Genomic DNA, 25531 nt, shown 5'->3' on the forward strand with positions numbered 1-25531 from the left:
TGGTTTTTCCCTACGAGAAGTAAATTTATGTGCAACAAGCATAGACTTCCTTGTTATTTTTTTTACTCAAGCGCACCTACGCTTTGACTGACGAATCACCATGGCTTTGTTAATCACATCAGTTTGCTTCTCACACTCACCCTGACAGATCAGACTGGTGGTTCCTTTTACACGTGGTAGTGGTTGGTTTAGCAGAGGTTCTCTTTGGGGAAAACAGGGGGGAGCCATGCTCATTTTTATGTTAGTGAGGTAAATTCTTTTAAAAAATAGATTTTTTGCAATGCTGTGATACTTTTGCAAACAAACTTGGAATATTGGGGTAGTGATACTGGTTGTCTAAAGGTGGTCAGAGATTTACCACAAACTACATGATTTGGTGTCAGGCTTTCAAGGAATACTCAACCACAAGTTGTACCTTCGACTGGTAGCTTGGAAACTTATACCATCCGAAGTGTTGAACTGAGTTCCCCTCTCATGTTCACTTCCAATAACATTTCAGAACGTAAAGACTAACGCTGCCTTGGGTAGGAAGTGAAACTCCTGGTACACTCTGGAATTTCTTACTACAAATTGGTGTTGCACCTAAGTATTGTGTACTAAGAACCACTTTGTTCGTGTCATGTGTTCCAAATGGTGTTTTAACACCAAGTGTTAATTAAAATTAACACTTGTACAATTCCTAATAAACCACATTATGCTCTAGCTCTGATTAGGCTCAAACTTTCTCTTTTATCGTGGCCCCAAACTGTCCCTTTTAATCAAGGCTACATTCATGGTAAAAGGTAAATTTTTTGCAGGATCTCTCCCCAGTTTGATATTCCACTCAGTCCAGTTACTTTCTATCAGCATTATCCTTACAGCCTAAAACTCGTTTGATATGCCTTTTCAATGACCTGGTGATCAGATATCAGAATGAAGGATTTTGTTGGCTAAGTATGGTATTGTTCATTGTGACATAGAAGAAATGGTGTCACTTTCGTTCCTGTGATTAGGGACTTATTTAAACCTACTGCTTCCACTGACAAATTCCTTCTGTCTTTCTTCCTTTATGGCCTGGTAGAAAAAATGCATCATTGTAGAATTTTTTCCTTCATTAGAAAACGAATGTGCGCGGTAAGTTTTGGCAAGAAATATTTGCGGAGGACTTTGGAGACAACCTACGTTTACATACATACATACATACATACATACATACATACATACATACATACATACATACATACATACATACATGCATGCATGCATGCATGCATGCATGCATGCATGCATACATACATACATACGTTAGTTGACCACTCCCCATGGGGGCTTTTCAGGGCCAATTCCCACCCATCCCACCCCAAGGGAGGACATCCACAACACAGTATTCTCGTGCATGGGAAATTAACGCCTCCTACCCCTAACCCTGCAGGAGACGGGGCCTCCGGTTTATTCGTCCTTTTCCGAGAAGACTAGAATATCTATCCATTTCTTGATTATAAAGGTAGCAAATTCTCCTCACTTATTTTAAGACCAAGAGTATCGGTCCGGCCGGGGCTCGAACCCTCGACCTCCCGCACAACACAATCCGGCGCTCTAACCAATTGAGCTAACCGGGAGGCGGTTTCCACCCAAATGAGGCCCTCCCCTCCATCCTATCCCCAAAAAACGAAGCCCATAACATATTTCTCTCAATATTACCTTTAACTTTCAAAGTAAAGAAAGCCTAGCAGGATACTAGGTAACTTTTCAAGCGAACAAAATTTAATCAGCTAGATTTATTTTCTTCTATCTTATGGATATTAGAAGCTTACACAATTCTATTCATTACTCTAAACTACAAAGAATCACTATTTAGGTTCTTGATAATTCAACGGTATTATTTTTAACGAGTTCTAGTAAAAACAGACTTTAAAACATTTTCCCCCGACGAGAAAAAATAAATGTCCTGAGACATTATGGTTATCTGCTATGGCAATAACATACGATCCTATGACTTTGGCAAACTATAAGATATTGAGAACTCTTTGAGAGGTCTGGGTCAGCTTATGAGGTAATTTCGTTTGTGTCTACTTTATGAAAAGCCTTTACTTCAAATTGGTAGAGCAGCCATTTTTCTTTACCATAATTAACACGACCATTTAGAATCAAATTAAGGATAACCTTCAAGAATATTAGAAACGCTCACATTGATACAAACTTATTTATGCTGTTCGTTACCTAATGAACCTTTTCATGAAAACGCCTTGTCAGCACAGTATAATATTTCTGGTGAAAAGTTTGAAATACAAAAGATTAAGACTAATATAATGTAATAAAGAAATGTTCATTTCTCTTCAGCTCAACATTTAAATCATGTTTTGGAAGATAAGTCAAGTCAGCCTAAATTTAACGTCATTCTATGTGGCAAAGGTGTGCGAGCAGTATAGGTAGCTTAGCTTTGTTTAAATGCATTTTAGTTGCACTGTGAACACTTGATGACAGCCAGGAGCAGTGATCATGTTCCAACAAACCGTTCTAGTTCTTCCAAAACTTCTGTGGCCAGTCTGAACGCTTGCTCTGCTTGCCAAAAATCTTGGAAAACCTCAGCAGGCACGTTAGGGGGCTTGTGCGCGTTAGGATATCGAGTGCTCAAGTAATAGTTGGACAGCCTGGCTACTTTCAGTATCACATCTGGAGCTCCAGGAAGCAGTGAAAGACCATGGGCCAATAGAACCAAGTCGTGAGAGTACAACTGCCTGTCCGCAACTCCTGATATAGAGAAAAGAGCTGCTTTGAGAGATTTCTCCGCAATTTGATGACTCTGGAAGCAGACAAGGTAATGAAGTGGATCTTGGGCAGTCAAGAGAAGTTTTACTGAGCGCAGGTCTTCTTTGCTCTGACGAATCCACATCTTCGCTACGCATGGATTAGGTGCCTTGTAGGTCCTTCTCGAGCGTGATGCGAAACCTGTAAATCGTGGGTTGTGGTGGCTGTAGTTTTCGTAGCTTGAGCGCTGTCGTCGAGCTCTTTTATTCCATTGCGTGAAGGAGTCCGAAAAATCTGGTGGTGAGCGTCTTGCACAGTCTTCATCGTGGCTTGGCGACTTCCCTTTTGATAACCTTTCGACCTCATTTTTTAAAAACTTTATGACTTCATTTGCAATGTCCTGCATGTCCATGTTTTTGTCTGGATGCCATCGAAGGTATAGTCGCCTAATCGCTTTCTTTCTTTTTTCTTCCGGAAGCTTCCAAATTTCTGCAAGAGCTTCTTTGACTTCTCTTATGGCGGCGTCCAAGTCTCTAGGCTTTGGTGGGTCGTTCGTTTCTTGGGAAGACGTGGACGATTCTGCTTCTTCCTGTTCAGTACTTTGTCTACCAGCTCCTTCGTAAGGAACAAGGTCCATCATTTGTGAAGCGGACTCTCCTACTACTTCGTCAACGTTCTCGTGAACCTTCGGCGGTCTTCTCATCTTGTATAAATCCAATACATCGACTTCTTTTTTTTCATGGCCAACGTCTATGAAATATCTGCTGTCTAGCTCGGTCCTTTCTTCTCTCGGCTCTCTTATTGTGTTGTCCTCTCTTGGTTTAGTTTTACTTGCGAGCTTGTTCACGATTTTTGCATAGATGTACTTGGGATCATCCTCTGTTGAGTCTTCTTTTTCAAATGCAACAAATTGTCCATTTCGAAAGAAGAAGTCGCCGTACTGAACGAGGAGGTGATGAAACTCTTCGGGCACTTCTGTACCAAGATCAGGGATCGAACTCTGCGTATCAGCTGCCTCCGCATCCTCCGATACACCGGCGTTGTCCAATATCAAGGAAATGTGTCCAGGCGACTTACATTCTAGAATACGACCCAAATGCAACCAGCTTTCCTTGTCGATGTAGCATCCTGTCAGTTGGTTTATCTCTCTACATAGAACACCGCGTACGTTGCCAGGATCAGCACCATGATTAATGAAAATGTGCTTTCCACCGACTTCATCCCTATCCACAACACAGTCTATATTTGATCTTTGGCTGCCTGGAATTGGCATATTCGACTTGTTGTCAACAAGCTCAGTGGACAGCTCCGCCATGCAACTGATTCGTAGTTCTTTCTGAAAACTGCGAACTTTGCTTTGAACCTCCTCTGTTAGTTTGGCTTTCTGATACTGACTCTTCAATATCCGCATGATGCCATCAACGAGGTGAGAGGAAAACAATATGTCACGGAGACGGTTAGTCTCACGACACGTGTTTTCTACGTCAGCAGAGCACTTCTTGTCCTTGCATTCTGGGTGAAGCTCTTCTCTTACGAGCACTCTTAAGGATGGGATCTTTAGGTGAGCTGGCAGAAGGTCGGCAATTTGGCGAGGGGTACCAAACGTTAAATTATATCTCACGAGTTTATCGAGGGGCTCATACATGGCAGTTGGTATACGATGTTGGAACTGAGGACAATCAAACAGAACCAGGTCTACAGATATTCTGAGCTTTTGCTCTTTCCTTGGAAGGTACAGACGTTCGATCTCAGAGAGGGGATTGGGAGACTCGCCTTCATTGTGATCGTTTAAGGCTTTTAGAGTAGAAAACAGGCCGTATACTGCGTGCTTTGCAATATTAGCTTCATTTGGGAGCATTTTCTCGTCTGGGCATGAGGCTTGAAGTCTACTTAGTAGTTTTGCGAACTGTACAGGTGTGGCTTCCTTTACAGCTCCAAGGCGTTTGAACAAGTGCTCAAAAGGGCCGTATTCTCTTGGAACTTCATACATATACGGTGCTAGTTGCTCATTAAGCTGGAAAGCTAGTTGATCTCCACGGACAAATACGCGGCCATCTTCAACCAAAATACAAGAGTTGTCACACAATAGATTTCCGATTTCAAGACAGACTTGCGAGCAAGAATCAAGAGAGTCCTTTTCCTGGCAATTACTTACATGTTGAAGGAAAGTGTACACCTCAGTCATTATAGCTACCAGAAGGGGACGTTTGGGCTGTGGCATTTCTCTATCAACGTCCTTTAGAAGATTTTTCGTGAGGTTGGTAACGTGACTGATGACTTGATAGAGCGAGGGATTTGGAAGAAGTCCAAGGGCTTTAAGCTTTGGCATTTGAGCACCTGGGACTGCCCAGCATGGTAGAAGGTGTGCAGTCGTCCACGCAAGTCTCTTGTGGATGTCTGATATTGAACCCTGGAAGTGAATAAATGGAATAATTTCATATTGGGCTTCGTTTGAACATGGGAATTGCTTATGAAGAGAAAGAAGACCTTCTGGGGCTTTTGAAGGTGCCACGAACTTTATCATCGATAGTTGTTGTAAATACAGCACATCATGAAAAGGTGCTTCATTCAGAAGATGGGTTACGAGAGTTTTGGATTTTTTTTCCAAAATACTGCGGGTTTTCGTTTCCTCTACTTTTTGGGCCTCCTTAGCCAAGTCCTTTGCAAACGCCATGAACTGCTCTTTTCCAACTTTTTGCTTTAATCCAATTTTTCGAAGGAGATCAAGCCAGCCGGATTCTTCGTTAAACGGCTCTGGAGGCTTTGCTTCGGTGGGTAACATGACTGCAAAAACTTGCACGCGCGGGTCATAAAAATACGAAGTAGTTTGCACTGTGCCATTGATATCTGGAATAAATTCTAAAGTTCTAAGTGACTGTAGGACTCTAGAGTGTTGATACTCATCAGAAAAGGGTGCCAGTAGGAATTGCCGAACATAGTTGAGATGAAGCATTCGAGATTTTTGGGTAAGATCTGGAAACTTTGGGAAAATGAAGTCGATGTAGCAATCGGTATGTGTGCCAGTGCCGATATTCATAACTTCGTTGTACAATTGGTTCAGCCTAGGTTCAGATGCTAAGAAAACACAGTTGTTTTCTCTCATCCAAACATCGCACTCGTTGGTTGGTAACCCCGCCGGTATAACATATACTGATCCAGCATTGGCAAGGCCAACAAGTTTTCCATGAAAAGTCTTGAAAAATGGCAATCGCCTCAAAATGGAAATCGATACCTGATCCTGTTTAAGAGACTCAACATCGTGCTGGAAGAACTGTAGCAAGGAGAGAATTTCATCCTCAGAAAGACAACCAGTGATATCAACCTCGCCAATCATGTGGTCTAGCACCTTGAGAATGTCTTGCGATGAATTGGGGTACGAAAGGTGCTGTTTGAGTATTGGCGACAGATCCCATCTTCCATCATTGCAGAGAAGATCGACATCCACTTCGGGACATCTTAACTTCCTCAACAATGCAACGACAGTTTTTTGGCCGCATGACCAAGAGTCAGAGGTTGTCAAGTCAAAAATGACTTTACTTTTTGAAATTGGGGCCAATTCCTTCAATTTGGTAGGGATAATGGGCCATTTGTGCAGTGGAGTTAGCGAAAAAGTATCTGGCTCCTTTTCGTATGTCTTGAACAGAAACTCCCACAAAAGCTTCAGCCATTGCTTAGAAGGCCCGTTCTCCAAATCCCACGGAACGAGACTGTTGGTTTCACACCATCCGCCTTTCACAGTACTCGGAAGAAGCGAGGCTAATGCACAGATGTCGAATTTTTTGAGAACACCTTGATCCCCATAAGTGATTTCTTTTTGGAATCGAAATAACGGTGTGGCGAGTGCGTGCTGGACGAACCTAGCGCGTTGATTTGGTATCAAATCTGCAAAAAGGCTTAGAAATACTTGGTTATCCCTTTGAAATTGCCTAAGAACATCGTCTTCTGTCAATAGTAAAGGGATTCCAAATATTTGTTTTGGAAAAGTAGTGGCTTTCATGCAGTACCTGAGGAGGAGGAGTACATTAGCCACAGAACCAACTGTCGTCTCACCTACAGGGCAGGGTAGTATACCTACGGAATTTGGATTCCCTCCAAGGAAGTTAATAACTTCTTCAGGTGTGATTTCTCTAACATTTGCTCCTGCTGTTTTAAAGTTGCCAAAGATTTTTTTGGAAGAGTAAATAAGTTTGAAGCCAATGTTGATGAGAACGTTCGAAAGATCTCTGGCCCATTCATCACTCAAGGACAACGTGTTGAAATACCCTTGAGAAGGAGACACCCATAAACAACTTATGGCTTCTTTACAATCAAAATCCCCCTTGGTGGCCTGAGCATCATTAGGGGGTTGAATGCTTTTTGCAGCTTCAGTACTTTGGGTAGTCGGCGAATTTTTACCAGGTGTCTTTATCAGCGGCAATAACTTTGCATCATCGTAGCAAATCTTGTTGAAGACAGCTTTTGCTAGATCTCGCCACTGGCTCTGGACATTTTCATAATGCGGAAAGAGATTATGATACCATCGCATTCCCTCATGAACCTTGAATCCTTTGGAGAAGCTAGTGGTGTCCCCGTTTTTGGAGCCAGGAAGATAACCTCGTGCCACCAACATCAGCGAGATATACGCTTGTGCCAGAACTTTGCACTTTATAAAATGATTCCATTGGCTTGCAAATCCTTCTCCCTTTTCATCGCTCCATAAATTTCGACGGGCGGAATCTAAAAAGAAATGCCCATTTACATGAAATGGAAGTCCTGTGGGAACTGGCAAAGGCAAGAAGCAGAAAGCTTTGTGGGTTGGTCCACCTACTTCATAAGAAGAGAATTTTGACTTTTCCGACACTTTGGCTGCTATTCCACCTCGAGGTAGGAGACCATAATCTCGACCGTTAGGAATCTCTTCACCATCACGTTTTTGGATTCCAATGCACTGATGAATAAGCCATTCTTCTTGTCGTAATCTGGCTTCTTGAACAAAAAGAGGGTATGTGATTCCAAACCATTGAATTTCATTTGTAATAAGGAACTTACAGTTCTTGACATGATTCGCAAGCTTCAGGCGTTCCGCATCATCTTCTTTTGTTATCTGTACAGAAACTGAGTGTATTTCTTTCAGCTGATCGTCTTTAATTTCAGACAATGATATTTTCTTCACATGGTTCAAAAAAAGGATAATCTCTTTTGCTTCCACCGCCAAGTGGTTCATAAAGGTGCTCATTTGTGTGCAGGAGATCCGCTGTTCAGATATTAATGACTCTGTGCACGTACTTTGGAGTCTGAGAGGAAAGCGAAACATGGTTGAGGATTTTAAATCAAACATGTCTTCCAGGTAACAAGGAAACATGTCCCTGAAATCGGATCGTTCTTCTTCACTAATTGGTTCTATGAGACGTCCAGGGTTCTCCTTGTCTGCTCCAGGGGCGTAGCGACAGTGAGGGTCGAGAATGCAGAGCGTGTCTCCATTTGAAATGAAGCTGGGACAGTCCGTTAAGTGGTATACGGCATTAAAGCCAATACCATACTGTCCTGTCTTGGTAGGATCGTCTGTTTTGCTTCCAATTCCCAGTCTTTGTATCCCCTGTAAATCCTTTTCGGAAAACGGTCGGTCGTTGTAAACACAGAGGGCAGGACCTTGCAATTCTTTCCAGTTGTTACATAAGAGTTGGTCGGTGTTGTGGTAGCGAGGGTCAAAAATGAAGTGTACCTCGGTGGCCCCTGCATCATCAGCGTTCTGAACAAGTTCCTTTAGAACTCCAACATCGCATGGATATGATTTCAAAATTCCCTTTAAACGGTCAGTTAGGTCTTCTCTCTGTCCAAATTCACGTCCGATTGGGCGAGATATTCTGGCTAGTTTCTTAGTGCGAATATCAATTGCTCCAAACCTGTGTGCAAGGTCAATTGACAGGTCCCTATGGACATATTCGATGCCACTCCTGGCAGTCACCCATGGCGCATCATTAATGGCTAGCTGCTCAGCTGGCTTTAAACATCGATTGTGGTCTGGCAAAGGAATCTTTCCTCTTTCTTTCTTAAGCGAGTTCTCTGACGCTCCCGATATCTCCTCGATCAACGATTTTGAAACTGTAAACTCTGATTTAGATAAAGGTTCTCCTTTCTTTTCCTCACTGAGCCTGTAAAGAGCGGAAATGACGTCTTCAGTGGAGAAATGCTCTTTGACGCCTGCAGCTTCAAATAGGCTACGATACCTTGAGGCAAGATTCTGTGGTATTTCGTTTAAATATGGTGCACCAAATCGCTTCCACGTGAAAGCCAGCCGAGAAGCTGACAGACATTTTCCACGAACCAATACCCATTCCTTTTCTTGTAATGTCTCTATAATTCGCTCACCATCTGGTTCCGCAATAATTTCTTGAATGTACCCGTATAGGCAATGGAAGGCCTGTTCCAAACCTGCGATTGCATGGGGTGCATGGACTATTGCTTGAACTGTATGCTCCAGCTGGTTTAGAACCTCTTGCGTCGATGGTTTACGAGAGCTGAAGCCAAAAAGATCCCGCGTCTTCTTGCTTAACTTACTGCAGCCACAACTATCACTTTCATCAAGGATCGGCCTAGAGGACCCTGCGACAAATGTGTACCTTTCTTCGTACATTTCTTTCGCTGGAAGCATAACACTATTTCCATCATCAGTACCTCTCCATTGCATAACATAGTTTGCTGGCTTAGCGAGAGTAGGAAACATACTGATTGCCATTAACTCCTCCCTTTTCAATTCTGAAGGGTGGTCCATTTCCTCGAGGTGGACATTGATGTACTTGATAAGACTGGCAGATCTCTCCTTAGCATCTTGTTGGGCTATTCTACAGAGCACCGACACAGAGTTTGCTCGCTCAATCAGGGTTTCCCAGTCAAGGATATGTGATAACATTCCCAGGTTTTCAAGCATGAGAAGACGTTCCTTTGTTTGATAACATGACCCAACTGGGAATCTCCTATCGTCTGCTAAGAACAGAGTTGCAGCCGTACCTTTTGGAGATATAAGTTCCTTAGGAAATGCTAAATTCCCCGCATCAGGTCCACAAGGAATACAACGATTGTTTGAAAGCAAAGATTTATACAGATTGAGAAGCTGACTGGATTGATTGCTAGAATGTCCTCGAAGGCATTCATCTATGAGATAGCAGACAATTGCATCCCGTAGCTCTTTGGATATCATTGCGATCTTCGGGAAAAAAACCTCTTGGAGAAACTTCTCTTGTGTCATGGTTCGTTGGATGATAATCTCCATACATCCAGCCTGTTGAAAGCCTTTCCTTGCAAAGTCTGGAAGTTGGACTATTTTGTAATCCAAATTTTCAAGAATTACCTCACTATTCGGTAGCTCCCATAACTTGAGGTCTTGGTAAATGCATTGAGTCACTGGGAGCCATTTCCCTCCTGTGCATACTAAGGGTAGGTCAACATCACTTGCAACTCTTTGATAAAAGCTCTTTATGAGTGGTTCCCATGCAGATGAATGAAGCTTGTCTGGATTTGGCCAAAGCGTGAAAGCGTGATACATTGGAATTTTTCCTTGAGTTTGCATGACAGTCATATTTTCCAAGAGCTGAACATAGGCCTGAGTCAATGCATCTTCCATGAGGCTTTGATTCCACCGCACTTCTAGAGGTTGACAGCCGACTTCAGCGGTAGTACCTTCCCAAATACTTCGGCGATTTGATGTGACTGCAAAGTAGCCATTGGTATGTACTGGAAGCCCTGTCGGAATGCTTAGGGGAAGGAAACAAAATACCTCACCAAGCACTGCCTGTACTTTTTCCATGCCATCGCCTTTGGTGAACATTTTTGCTGCCACTCCCGAAGCAGATAAGAGTCCCTGCTTCTTGCCCTCTTCACTTGTTGCAAGCTTAAAGGAATTTTCAGTACCAAGACAGGAGGTCACAAGCCAAGACTGGGTTTCTTGACTCCTCTGTCCATTCATATGACAGATGGTGGAACACACAGAGATGAGCTCCGTTAATTTGGGAGATGGAAACCTGTCAACAGGGTTTGACCAACTGGTTGACTGCCTTGTCCACGCTGCACATGACTTTAGGAAGGTGCTTTCCGTTACAGAATTCTTAACTGGCATACATCCTGTCTGAGGTTTCCTGGAGATTTCAAACAGGAGTCTCGGGTCTTTCGAATTACTTGAATTTTCATCCAATTCAAGGAACGACACCTTTTTAATGTTCTGTGAAAACAAAAGAAGGATCGGCGATGATTCTCGGAAAGAAAATATAAGGGACCGTATTTCCTGCTTAGTGTATATCTTGTCACTGATATCTCCTCGCTTTGTTCGAAATGCAAACCTGAAGAGAGTGCCTTCAAAGTAGAACGTGTCATTATCGCTAGGTGTAGCAGTGTCGCAACCAAAAAGCCCATTGTAGGGTGCAAACTGATCAGGAAAGCAGATTAAACTGTTTTCATGTACCCCCAGATCTATCTTTATTCCAGGCTTTGAAGCATCGTGTATGTGGGGGCCAAGATGAGTTGTTTGTGGATCAAAGAAGACAGCATAACTTCTGGTAATGATACTTGGAACATCGGTAAAGTGATAAACTGAGCTGAAACCAAGACCAAAGCGACCAATCTTCTCAAGATCTTCCCTTTTGGTGGCACCCGCCAGTCTCGATATATTCTTCAGATCATCATCTGTAAAGGTTGTGTTGTTGTAGGCTAACAAGGCAGGACCTTGGCACTCTACCATGCCCGGTGACAAGAGCCTCTGGTGTGGATGATTGCGCCAGTCAAGAACGAACTGAACTTCTGTTGCACCAGCATCATCTGCATTCTGCACTAATTCCTTAAAAACACCATCACCTTCTTTGTACTCGTTCAGAATATTCTTCAGCCTCGTGGTAATTGGCTCATATGGACCTGTTTGCTCGATACCTAAGGCCTCAGCGCAAGTGACACGGGTGCTGATAGGTGGAACACCTAAAAGAGCAGCGGTTTTGGAAGATATAGCCTCGTGGATCATCGTAAATTTACTCCCGATGAGAAGTTCTGACCCTCCTTGTCTCAGCCAATCCGCGTCACAAAAGGTGCACTCTGAACATGGAACCAACTTTAAGGTACTATCCCAGGTGTGAATCGGCACCAAAAGACTTTCCCGAAGTTCTGGATTGAGTTTCTTTCCATCTCTAACTATCCAGTGGAGAATCTCATGCGACAGTTTTTGATCAACTGCCACATCTTCTAGATATTCACTACTGGTGTCATGTTTGTCCTTTATCATTGTCAAAACATGCAAGAAATCGCAATCTTGAAATGTGTCACGAACACCACATTGTTGGAAGAAAAGATTGAGGTGTTGAAACTCTTGTGGAACTAGATAAAGGTAAGGCTTCAAGTCGATTCTGCAGGAAGACGTGAATGCTATCTTAGACGGTGATGTAAATCCATTCCCATGCCAAATCCATTCGGGAAAACTGTTATCCTGACTAACAGCGAAAATAAAGCTACCATTGGTTGATACTTCTTCATAGATCTGCTTTACCATCGCTTGAAAATGACACAGAGCACTTCCATTTACGTCATTTAATGGTACAGAACAAGCAAAACGCAACTGATTTAGAAGGTGGTGGACAGGTGGTGATTTGTTCCAACCAAAAACAGCCTCTAAGGCTTTGGAACAAGGTTTGGAGACTATTGGTGCTGACGCCCCCACAAGAGTGGCTTTCGATTGGCTGAACGTTTCAGATGGTTTGTAGAACTGCTTTGTTCCTAAAAACCAAGGCATCGCACTTGGATAGGACGAGGTAGGACTTTGCTTTCTTGGGACCCATCTCTCATTCATCAGGGCTCGACCCAAGGACTTGTCAGGTGGGTTTTTGTCAAGAAACTCTAAGAGGGCTAATGCTTTACGAAATCCCACATCACTGTGGACACTTTCTATTGTTTTAGCAACATGTAGAATGTCCTCTTTATTTGGAATACTCCTCATTCCAAGCTGCCGAAGAGGAAGAAGGATTTCGTCTTTCACAAAATCTCCATTTGGAAATTTGTCGTTTTCGTTCTCAAAAAGTTGCTCCAAAATAGGTTGTTGTGGATCTAGAACGCAACAAGGAGTAACTAGTTTGTTGGTCCTAGTGCTTACAAAGGCCAGTTGTTGAAGAGATACATGAAATGAGCTGTCTTCTCTGCAAAAAATGGAATACTGGCTGAGTATCCAGCCAATCAGAGCAGGGATCTGTTGATGACTGTAGAAATTGCTTTGTATACCACTAAAGACAATATTCTTTAGGAAGGTGGTTTTTGTCATCGGTGAGATTTCAAGTCCTTGAATTAGTGTATGAGAATCGCTATCTCTCAAGGCAATGACTGAGGATGCTCTTGGTATTGGCAAGGGTTGAGGAACTTCAAAGCCATATGGTAAAACTTCATGAACTTGAAATCCATTTCTTACAGCAATGAAGGAGTTTCCATCTGCTGCATCGAAAATAGGAAGGTTGTACAAGAGGGTTTTTTCATCAACATTGAAGTCCACAGAAGAGAGAAAACTTCGTAGCGCACGTTTTTCATTTGGTGAACAGAAAGGAATTGCTGATGCACATCTGCTTTGACCTAACGTGCTAAAGATCTTTAGGACGCCACGGGGCTCAGGTGTGGTAACGTATTTATGTAGGGTGTTGTGATAAATGTACGATGGGAGATTTTCTAGTAGAATGCAGCCAATTTTGCGTAGCAAAGACACAATATGCGGCGGTAAAGAAATACTCTGGTGGTGATGTCTTCCAATGACCACGCTTGACGAACTCAGCTTCACTAAGCTTTGGTTTCCAGCACATGTGTGCGGGATGAGTGGAAGGTTTTCGAGCAAGGAGAGATCAGTAGGGAAAATTCTCTGAATCCACATCCATACTGACTCCAACCAGTGCTCCGGTGGATGCCCATTTTTTCCTGGATACCAAGGTACTACATGATTTTCTCCAGACCATTCTGATGGAAGCATCTCTCTCAGGACCTTAACGGCAATGGTTTGGTTTAACGCGACAAGTTGCACTGGCTGGATTGTGTGGGGGCTATTGGCGTCAGAGGCAAGCTTCGACAAATACGTAATGGCTGGAGTTTGAACGCTGTCGTCGAGGAACTTATTGTCCATGTTGTGGAAAATGGAACGGGGAGTAGCAGTTGAAGAAACATACACAGCAGCGCCTGGTTCTCGGTTGTACTGGAGTGAGTGGAAATTAACAAAACCTCCATTTGCGAGGGGCAAAAGGGGAACGCCATGCATGTCATTCAGGTTCTTGTCCGCAAGAGCAAATTCGAGTAGTAAAAGCTTCTTCTTCTTTGGTACATCTTCCAAAATTCCCTCTCCTTTCTTTTTCAGAAGAGCTCTTAAGAATGTGGGGGTGATGCTCTTCGGAGGTGCTGGCGTGTAATTATCAATGGCAATCATGACATGGGTTGGGACGATTACAACAGCCTCATTTGTTTGCGTCAATGTTTCTAGAACTACCTCTCTCGTTTCATTGGTTGTATTCTGAAATTGGCTTTTTATTCTGTCCAGGTAGGCATTACTAACGTTTTTCCACTGACCATGATTTGCAGTGGTCCAGAGGACATTTTCTTTGAGTAAAATCGAGAACATGGGCTCCAGTATACACCTCCAGTGTTTCTCAACTTCCTGAATGTTTGGCCAGGACTTGTACACAAAATCTGCTCCAACTGAAGAGTCGCATGATTCTTGTAGATGGAGCAACACGTTGGCATAGGCCTTACTTGCAACATGCTGCACCAGTGACACATTCCATTCTGCTGTTGGATCATTCTGACAGTCAGGTCCTGGCCATTTAAGACCACGTCGATTGTCTGAGAGGCCAAAGTAGCCATGCACGTGAAGTGGCAGACCGGTCTTGGAGTCAGCATCCGGTGGAAGTGGTAAAAAGCAGAATATTCGTCCAGCACTTGATGAGATAGCTAGAAGGTTGGCTGCATTCACTGATGTAGCACAACCCACCCAAGGTAGGAGACCCAACTCTAAGGACAATTTTTTGAGTGTTGGATTTCGAGCATCAACCTGGTGGTACACAAGCCATTTATTTTCCACTACTCTTTCTCCTTCAGTCACTTCCACTACATGCAAATCTAGAGAAAGATCTACGTTTTCAATTTGCCCGTCACTCAACCTTCTCAAATCACTCAAAAACTTTTGCTTCTTCTCTCCAACTTCTTGCCGACAGCCGTCACTCAATCGAACTGTAAAGACATGTCTTTGGACGTCTCTCACATCAGTTTCAAACAGAGCAATTTCTTCAATGTTCTTCAAAAAGAGCAGGATGACAGGTGCTTCCTTTTTGAGGGCTTGAAATAATTTGCCAACTTTTTCCTTACTATAAACCTTTTTGGATAAATCTGACGGTGCACTTCGTAACGGAAAACGAAACAAAGTTCCATTGTAAAATTGAGTTGAAATGTTGCAGTCCAAGACATTCTCGTACGGCTTGAACTGGTCTTTGTGATCTTCGAGGAGCTCATCCTCAAGGGAAAATTGCTGCCCCGTTTCCCCTCTACCAAAGTGTGTTTCGTGAGGGTCAAGAAATACAATAGAATCCCCACTCACAATGCTGGGAAGATCTAAATAATATAATATGAAGTTACCAATTGGGAGTAAAATTGTCTCTTAATTGCAGATACCCAGCCTGTCTCAACATGTGTATTTTAAGGATGCTGTACTTGTTGTGGCTGCAAGTGCAAAGTTGAACGTATGATTTCAGAACATAACATGCTGTAGTTTTATTCTTTTTTTTCTTCTAACAGGGAAAAAATTTATCGGCAAGAATTTCCGTTTTTCAGTCTTCAGCAAGTTTTTTTGCATTGCAATCCGAGACCTCTTACAATATCACATGGCAATGATTTTTTTATCACCCTTAGAGAAACTTACCAGTTATATGATAAACAGAATTGAAGCCAATTCCAAATCGACCAACTTTTAAAGGGTCATCCTTCTTACTGCTGTCCATCAATCTCTGCAAGTTTTCCCAGTCACTCTCCACGAACAAAGCATTGTTCTGAGCATATAAAGCAGGGCCCTGGAACTGAGCTAAAGTGGACTCGACAAGCGAGTTCTCTCCATAAAAGCCTTGACGCGAATCAAGTAGAAAGGACACTTTAGTGGCACCTGCATCATCTGCATTCTGAATAATTTCCTGAAAAAATCCAACATGACCCAGTTATCCGAAAATGACAGAGTAGACAATGAGGACATTTATTAGTTCACTATTACGTCAGTTGACCATATTAGAGCAATGGGGCGCACAAAATATGCCAGGGTACACTATACAACAGAGCAAAAATACGGTGGGAAAGTTGAGCAACAAAATAGCCGCATTGAACGATCCAAAGTTTGATTTTATCGTTTTTTAGGCTAAGCTTTTTGAAACAAGAAGCATTTTAGGCGCATAGGATTTTTTGTTGGCCATAATAACACTTCCATGGCCTCGTTTCTGTTGTGCTTGTCTTTCGCCTAATGCAATCGACATGATGCTGAGACGAGGTCCCACGATGTGTTGCGAAGTCAAAATACTTGAAACTGAAGTAATTGTGGAATAGTACCTCTCATAATGGATGGGTTAACGTATATTACAAGGGGAAACTTTGCTCATTGCATCTTTGGGGCAAGGAAAACACTGGCCCTTATTACAAATAAGTTGTATTAAGTAACACTGAGATACGTATCGCTTTGTTTTGAAACTCCAGTTTTGTTTTATAGAACTAATGGATTGAGAGAGAAACAAAAATCAATCCAATTCTAAACCAAATTTGAGTGATCTTCAAAGTATTTCGGAAAGATGTTTTGTAGATGTTATGTAAGAGCAATGAGGGTACATGATGCAAGACTTGTTGTTCCAAAGTAATGAATTTATCACCAAAGTATTATTGTTGAATGAACAGTAAGGAGAGTTTTTGAAATTTTAAGATTTAAGCGATCGCAGACATTTGACAGTTTCATTCTCCTTTCACGGGAAAATAAATTGCTATCAGTCACAATTCGCAATAAAAAATTTTGATTACTCTTTATGAAATAATCATTTCGTCAATTGACCATTACTCCGAAAGACCATTCTTTCACCTCAAACTGTACACGATAATTTTGAACACGCTACTACTGCTAATGTTTTCCTAGTCCAGGATTACCTTGTATTTTGTAATCGTTCACTTTTAAACCAGGTTGACTTTGTAAGTTCCTGCTCAATGCAGAGACGAACATCATTTTACATACCTTTAAGATTTGTCCTCCATCAGGGTATCTTTCTAAGATATTTTTCAAAATGTGGGTCAGTGGAGGTCTCCTCTGGCCATAGGACCTCCCTTTTACTACTGAGAAACAAAACCGTTGCAAGGATTAGCAAAACTAAACTAACCAATGTAAGCATAACTATCTACAAACATAGTATCACCTCTCGAAGCAGCCAAATGGTAAATTTTATTCTTGAATCTTTTTTTTTTCTTTTAAGTTCTTTATGAAAATTCGTAGCATGATGTTGATGGTTTCTACTCACCATAGTATCTACATATACCGTGAAGCTCTGGTTATATTACGAATCTGTTGGAGAGTTTACACTCTGACAACATTCTGAACTTTGGTCACCTCTCAACATCATGAAGTTTCCAAATTTATAACATAGGCATGCTACACATTGGATGGGTGGGTTGAGGTGTGACACAGTGTAACTGTTGTATTCACTTTCGCGAAAAGAAAAAGAGCATTAGTTTATAATGCCAGTTATGTTTTGCAATCAGCAGTGAAGAACCCAGCAAGGAATTACAGTTTATAACTGACATTTCACAAATGATCATGGTTCAAAACAAACTCCTTATATATAAACCCTTAAACTCCCAGTAATGATTAACCAGTAACTTCTCCCTATAGTATCCATACATGATCTAGGAAACAGGTAATGAGAATACTCAAACTTATCAGGTAGAGGTTGTTATCATGACTGACAGCAAATTCTTCTAATTTATCCACAAGGAAATGTGTAGCAGCTACATGTGGATGGGAGAGTTAACAATAAGATCTTGGGATTTTTAAAAAGAGTTCGACTGCATGCCGTTTCTGTTAAAAACCAACACTAACATTTTTGTTTGATTAAATTTCTCAAAAACAAATTTCAATTTCAGTTTTGTAATTACCTTTCGTTTTCTCTGACTTCCCAACCTCTATCTTTTGTTTCCTTTTTTCCAAATGTGGTTGATCTTCAGAACTGATGAAGGGTGACTGAGAGCGTAAATCATCTTGAGTAAAAAAAGACAGAAAACACATTTCTGTTTACCATTCACTTCAGACTACATTTTCAGTGTACAGTTGAATCTTGAATATCTGAGCTAATGAGGGAAAGGCTATGCAATTGTTACAAGTAAACACGTAAATGTACTGGGAAAATACTGTTCGTACCCAAGATGTTATTCATGGAGAATATTTAAAGGGAAAGAAATGGATATTTAACATGGCCGTCAATGCAGAAAGTAAATACAGCTCCCTAATCATTTCAAACTCTGCAAAAAGAGCAACCACGAGGCAAAAACAAGGTTATTGATCTTAGTAATCCTGACACTGGCAGATCATAGAGACAAGGTCCTCAACAAGTTGACTTCACAGTTCTTTGTCAATGTTATTCTTAGTGTGCATCAATGTTGGGTTGATTCCATTGACACATTTTGTGGCACCCTTATGCCATGACATGATTGACATGAGGGACAATACCCTGACACTCTGATTGGAGCAAACATACCCCTATGCTGTAATCTGATTGGTGCGAGATAATACCCTAATGCAGTGAACTGATTAGTGTGAGATACACACTCTAACACTTTTCATGACCACCAGTGAACAACACAGCAAGAGGTGATAGCTTTTCAATGACTCTTCATAAATTATCATCGCTCAAAACAAACTCCCTAAATTAACCCTCTAACTTTCAGAAGTGATAAACAAGTAACTTCTCCCTATAATATCCATACATTACCCAGCAAACAGGTGTAATGAGAATACTTGACTTATCAGGTAGTTGTTATCTTGATGAAGCACCAGATTCTCTTAACTAATTTACAAAGAAATGCCTTGCAGTTGGATGGGAGATTAAGCAATCAGATCTCAGGAGTTAAAGGTTGACTGCTTAAGGGCTTCTGTAAAAACCCATGCCAAAATTTGTTTTATCAAATTTCTCTATGACAAATTCTAATTTCAGTTTTGTAATTACCTTTCCTCTTCTCCAACTCCCCAACCTCTAACTTCCGTTTCCTTTCTTCCAAATGACGTTCATCTTCAGAACTGATGAAGTGTGACTGAAAGCTTAAGTCATCTTGAGTAAAAAAGAAACAGAAAACACATTTGTGTTTACCATTAACTTCAAACTGCATATTCAGTATACAGTGGAAACCTTGAATATCCAGACTCATGGGGAATGGCTTGAAAACTCTGGAAAATCAAGAGTCTGGATAATTGATAATATTAATGTTCATGAGCCAAAAACATGTGAATTATTAACCATCATCAAAAAATGGGACCAGAAAGGTAAGTCTGGATGATAAAAAAATTCTGGAAAATGGAGATTTGGGTAATAAAGTTTGACTGTATTGCAGAGATCTAATTTTTCTACAGATACCCATTTTCATAATTCCTTTGCTCGTAATACCTCCACTAAAATCAAGGCTGCCTATGACTATTTGTTTCTATATCAATTTAATGATTTATTACAAATCAAATAAATTGAAAGAAGCCTGAAGAAAATGAGCACTTTTTAAGCAATGATAGCAGATTGGTAGCACCAGGTTAAAAAAAAAATCAAACAAACAAACAAACAGACAGACAAAAAAAAAACAAAGAAATGAAGAAGATTCAACCAACTCATAGTGAAACTATGGAGTGAGGCAGACCAATATCTTGTCAACAAATCACCTCTAGCATTGTCAGGACTTATATAATCGACAATATATCATATGTATATCTTAAAAACCCAGTGGAACTCCATGCGGAAAGAGTGATGGACTGTGTCCAAAAAAACTCTTTAAATGTTTTGTGAAAAGATATGTCTTATCACTTTCTGTTCAATAACCTCTGAATGCAACTCTCTCAAAGTAATTTGGTAATATCAAATGAATTGAAATTGTAAATTGGCCACTGTAAAGGGTTAAAAAGCTGATGTTTTGAGTGTTAGCCCTTCCTCAGAGCGAAGGGCTAACACTCAAAACATCAGCTTTTTAACCCTTTACAGTGGCCAATTTACAATTTCAACTCAGTTGATGTTACCAAATTACCTGGTTACCCCCACCGATGCAGCACCACTGTTTCTTTAGAAACTTACCCCCTTTATTCATCCTTTTCTCAAAGTAAACTTTCCTTGCATTGTACTCTTCTATGTCCATTGTTGTTTTCAGTTTCAGCTCAGCCAGGTTCAGTTCCTTCAAGATCTTTTCAGTCGCAAAACAATTTTGAACCACTTTACCAAGGTGACCAGATGAATAATCTGTCCACAATTCCTCCAAGATTTGGAGAGATTCACACTTCACTGTTATCACCAAACTTCCTAACGAGAAACCTCTAATGAGAACCTTCATTTTTTCCAAGTATTCCATAAACTTATTGTGCTCTTCAATTGACTGTGGTGGTGTGGTACGGAGGTAATTCATAGCAATTGAGCACAGGACTCTGTCTTTGAGTTCTTGAAGATCTTCTTTACCTGAATGAGACACACTGTCTTCTGTAGGCAATGTAGCAGATGCCCTCTGGTATTGATCCTCTTGGCTTCCTTTAGACTTGGTTGCCAAGGTTGTAATCTGCCTGTTGGGTTCCTTAGGTTTCACGTCTTCCACATCAACATTAATGTTTAATTCACCATCTGTTTAATTATAACAAACAGTCAAATTTAATCCCAGTTTCCATGTTTTTTTTTTTTTCATCTCTTAGCTATTTGACCATTAAAATGTGATAAGCATAATGGTATCAAACACACTGCTTGTTTCAGTTAATTCAAGTCTTTCCAGGTTAGCTGATTCCATTTGATGATCAAAATTCTCATTGATCTCAATATGATTACAATTTAGAACATGAAAATATCTAACAAGTGCAATATGATTCTCACATTTACAGTGCATTTGTTGTAGTTTAAACTGAATTTAGATCAAAATGATGTTCAACTTCTTTTGTTTCATTTTCCTTTTTCAAGATAAATCACATGCATCAATAAATTCTCAAACAAAGAATAATATATACCAAAGTAAAAAAACAATAAAAAAAAAGAGACAATGGATACCAACCTTTAAAATCTAACCCATCAAATTTTATTTAAAAAACAATGATATTTCAACTTGCACATGCTTTTACTACTGAAGACTGTGGTTTTTAAATGTCTGGTTTTAACCAGTGGTCCATTAGTGGGTAGTTATAAGTTTCATATACTCCTAGGACCAGCTTTGATTAGAAAACAACTGTTTTTTAAAAAAGTGAAAAAAATATGTGTGCAAAGACAGTTGTAATTAAGCATCATCTGCAGCAGATATTGCCTTCAAAGTCTACCTAGTTTCCATTCCCCCTTGACCATGCAGTATCCCGAAAATTTTGCAAACTTGGAGAGAAGTGTCTTCTTTTGAAGATTCTTAAAAATAATGTAAAACATGATTCTCGTGAATTATCAAACCTTGTGTCTGTGTTGTTTGCCCCAGTCTTCAGCTTCAGCACATAACTCAGACCTTGGTTTTGATAACTCATGACATCATGCCAAACCTCATCCACTAAATTCTTAGTATAAGAATTCATTCTTTCTTATATGGTTCAAATAGACCTAAATTTAGCAACAACACAATAAATACCAGCAAATGAATGAAAGCAAATAAAAACACATTAAACTCACCTTTCATAACATTTTCAATAATTCTTCTGAATCTCTCACATTCTTTCCTCCAAGAGTAAACCTTCCTGTAATTCTCTCGCAGCATCATGGCATTGGCTTCTCTCTCTTCTGCACATTCCTCAGACATCTCTCTAATCCTTTGTGCCTATAAATCTGCATCCTCATCTGATTCAATGATAACAGTGTTTCCACCTTCTACTTCTTTCAAAGCCTCAGCCACTCCAGATTCACCAGATACAAGTACAGGAACTCCAGCAGATATGGCCTCTAAGGCTACCAGCCCAAAGCCTTCTGTACGGGAAGGTAGGGCGACCAAATCTGACTGGTAGAACATCATCTTGAGTTCCTCTGGATTACTGCAATAGCCACGGATGGTAAGTTGGTTGCGGTCAATGCGAGTGTTGTCAAGAAACCACTTCTCAACTTTTTGATGTTTGCCAGGAGATGAACCAACAAATGTCAGCTCAAAGTTCTTACTGAGAGAACCTATGGCATTTGCAACAATATCATAACCTTTTAGGGAAAGATCCTCAAAGGTAGCTCGGCCAAACAAGAACACATTAAAGTTCTTTACTGATCTATGCATAGCAGATTGAGATTCACAGGAAAACCTTTCAAAGATTCCAGGGGTGATAATCTCCACTATGACCTGTGGCAAACTTCTGCTGTACTTCTGTTGTAGACGTGAGCCCACAGCAACAACTGCATCTGCTGCTTTGCAACACTCAATTTCCATCTTGTGCTTCTTCTCATTCTCTTCAATTGTATCTGTTGCAGCCACTGTTTTCTTGTACTTTCCTAGGTCTTCACAGCAAACGTGAACAAATTGAATCCATTTACACTTTGTGTTCTGTACGAGGCAAAATGCAGGACTACCCAGCTTTCTTCCATGGCCTATCACCAGATGTGGATTTGGAAGCTCGGAGGGTGGAGACATCAAGCACAAGAGGGGGTCAGCTGAACCAGGAACATTTCGGGCTATGATTAAATTTACACCGTGTTATTTGGCATCTTCTCTGTCCTGATCATTACTTTTCGAGACATAGCAGTGGATTTTCATGTTGCCAATCCTCGCCTCTGCCAAGTTAATAGCAAACTCTCGATTGAAAGTTGATAATCCACCCTTCAAAGATCTCCACTCATCACAAAGAAACATGACATCAATCTGCCTCTGCTCTTTCTGCTCCTGCAGGCTACTTGCACCGGCTGAAGCTTCTGAAGATGCCATGGTTATTATTATTGTGCTTCCCTTCGCCAACAGAGAACTCTCAATCCCCTGAATAACATAATTTTTAGGAATTCCAGAGGATCATACACATCTGGCTGTAACTTGCTCATTTGATGTACTTGTTACTCACAAAGAACTACATGCCATACAAGGTAAGTAGACAGTATTAAAGATGTCTAAAAAACATGAAAGTTAATTGTGCCAACAGATCTAAGTGACTATCTGTTCAGTGGGTTCAAGAGAACATCAAGTAGTTCTGAAAGCCTGATAGTAAGATATTAGCCTGCCGTAAAAACAGATCTAAGTGACTATCTGTTCAGTGGGTTCAAGAGAACATCAAGTAGTTCTGAAAGCCTGATAGTAAGATATTAGCCTGCCGTAAAAACAGATCTAAGTGACTATCTGTTCAGTGGGTTCAAGAGAGCTTCAAGTAGTTCTGAGAGCCTGATAGTAAGATATTAGCCTGCCGTAAACCACTCTTACTAATGTCTGCACAAGGATGGGTAAAATTCAAATCCTTATTTTAAAATTCTATATTGTATGTGGTGGGGGCTTCGCCACTTTTGTGTGCCACTTTTTTTTCATCACTACTTTTGTTGTTAGCTATGATCTATTAATGAACAGACGCACGGCAATATGGACGATATTTGCTAAATTGACAATAGCCCTCGACCATTGAGCATATGAGGATTTCTACAGTTACTATCAACACAGGGGGCCCATACAATCTGTTTATGTAGCCAACTGTTGTTTTATAGTGAATGTACCAGATTTACCGTTTGCCTCACATATAGTGATATATTGCTGACTATGTACATAAATCATTGATAAGTAAATGTTAAATTACTTTACCTGTGGTGTATAGTCGTCCTTTTGCCTCAAAAATGTTTTTTTGAGTGATTTTGAATAAGTCTGAGTTTGTCGTTAATGTAATGCATAAAAGAAAGACAAGGCTGGAGGCCTTGCTTTGAAAGGGTTCAAGTGCCCGAGCAATTTCCCCCCTGAAAATCGCATTGCTCCGCTTTCAAACTTTGTGGGATTAAGGTCAAAAGATGCACAATTCTCCTTGTACCTTCCAATTGAAAATCCATCCAAACGGACTGGAGCTAGCCCTTGAAGAAAATCAAAATCCCACAGTATTTGAACGCCTGGGATGCGTAGCAAGAGTCTCATGTGCCAGCCAGAAACCGTCACGTCTGATTGACCAATTCAAAATAACGTTGTCCAATTCAAAATAATGTCGTCCAATTCCAAATGGCGTCGTCCAATTAGAAAAGGGCAATCAGCCTGACAGTTTCTGGCTGGCACATGAGAATCTTGCTACTCATCCCAGGCGCTCAAATACTGTGGGATTTTGATTTTCTTCGAGGGCTAGCTCCAGTCCGTTTGGATGGATTTTCGATTCGAAGGTCAGAGGAAAATCGTGCATCTTTTGACCTTAATGCTGCGAAGTTTAAAGCAGAGCGATGCGATTTTCGGGGGGAAAATCGCTCAGGCGCTTGAACCCTTTCAAAACAAGGCTTCCAGCCTTGTCTTTCTTTTATGCATTACATTAACGACGAACTCAGACTTATTCAAAATCACTCACAAAAAACATTTTTGAGGCAAAAGGACGACTATACACCACAGGTAAAGTAATTCAACGTGTATTTATCAATGATTTATGTACATAGTCTGCAATGTAAAGCGCTATTGATCTGTTATTGTAAGTAGCACTATATAAGAAATAAATTATTATTATTATTATTATTATTAATGTGTCACAAACTGTAAATCTGGTACATTCACTATAAAACAACAGTCGGCTACACCAACAGATTGTATGGGCTCCCTGTGCTATCAAAAAGTCTGATAGGAAAGAAAAGTACATGATCGCACATGGAAACAATTGTACACGTAAATCAGTCTCCAGTTGTTCAAATGATGGTTTGACGCCGTCTACAAGGTAAGTCACTATGAAGTGCATAAGTGTTAGCAAAACATACTGTACTATCCACCCGATGATAAATTGCCTGGTCTCATACAAAACAAGCCTCTCTCTGTTGAGGTGTTTAGATAAGCGCCCGACCAGAGCTTATGGGAGGAAATACGGTGTATATGAATCGAAAAACAAAACTTAAATTACTGATACGGCAGTGATTTGCTTACCGACCTCTTGGTTAGTACTCTTAGCCGGAGTTATGTCAGATCCGCACTAAAATGAGGAAGATACGAGACAGGAATCTTGAAATGCCTTAACTGAAGCTGTACTTTGCCGATGCCGGATCCGCGATATTTGAGGGCCGTTCTGCTATCAGTCGGAAGTGCAAACTTTTTCCGATAGAGTCTCTTCCTTCGTCGACAAATTTGAAAAGTCGGACAATTGTTTAGTTCAGATTTTCGTTATCATCGAAAATGTTTCCTGCTAATGTTTCCCAGAAAACAACTTCAATACTTCTAAGCGCTCTATAATTTATCGAATTCTTAGAAAAGACATCTCTCCACCAATCATATTGCACGGTGCGCTGTATTACGACCATTTATCCCCGACCTGTTTCGGTATCCCCTCTACCCAGACCACCCAGGCTGAATTCCACGCTGCAGAACGCTAACTTGAGTTGAACAAGAGACTGGGACAAGTAACATGGCGTCAGATTTAGACATTACATTTGGTGGAGTTATGAAAATTGCTGTCCAAGATAAAATAACGCCAGAAATGTCGAACATTGTGATATTTGGG

The 25531-nt window shown here is 40.9% G+C and overlaps 2 protein-coding genes across 2 annotated transcripts in view; both read right to left on the reverse strand.

The window, feature by feature from the left end:
* LOC148729277 (sacsin-like) overlaps positions 1 to 25531 on the reverse strand; it is a 108726-nt gene that overhangs the window by 22431 nt on the left and 60764 nt on the right. The gene's annotated exons all lie outside the window — the stretch shown is intronic.
* LOC111345629 (sacsin) lies at positions 1740 to 23971 on the reverse strand. Its single transcript, XM_088763497.1, has 8 exons — positions 23665 to 23971; positions 21585 to 22948; positions 20040 to 20573; positions 18936 to 19037; positions 17869 to 17970; positions 16955 to 17052; positions 15617 to 15881; positions 1740 to 15309 (listed from the first exon to the last, which is right to left on the reverse strand). The coding sequence occupies exons 2-8, from the start codon at positions 21709 to 21711 to the stop codon at positions 2477 to 2479; spliced, it is 14061 nt and encodes a 4686-aa protein (XP_088619623.1). The 5' UTR covers positions 21712 to 22948; positions 23665 to 23971; the 3' UTR covers positions 1740 to 2476.

Source organism: Stylophora pistillata, chromosome 6 (assembly GCF_964205215.1).
Source record: "Stylophora pistillata chromosome 6, jaStyPist1.2, whole genome shotgun sequence".
Classification (NCBI taxonomy): domain Eukaryota; kingdom Metazoa; phylum Cnidaria; class Anthozoa; order Scleractinia; family Pocilloporidae; genus Stylophora; species Stylophora pistillata.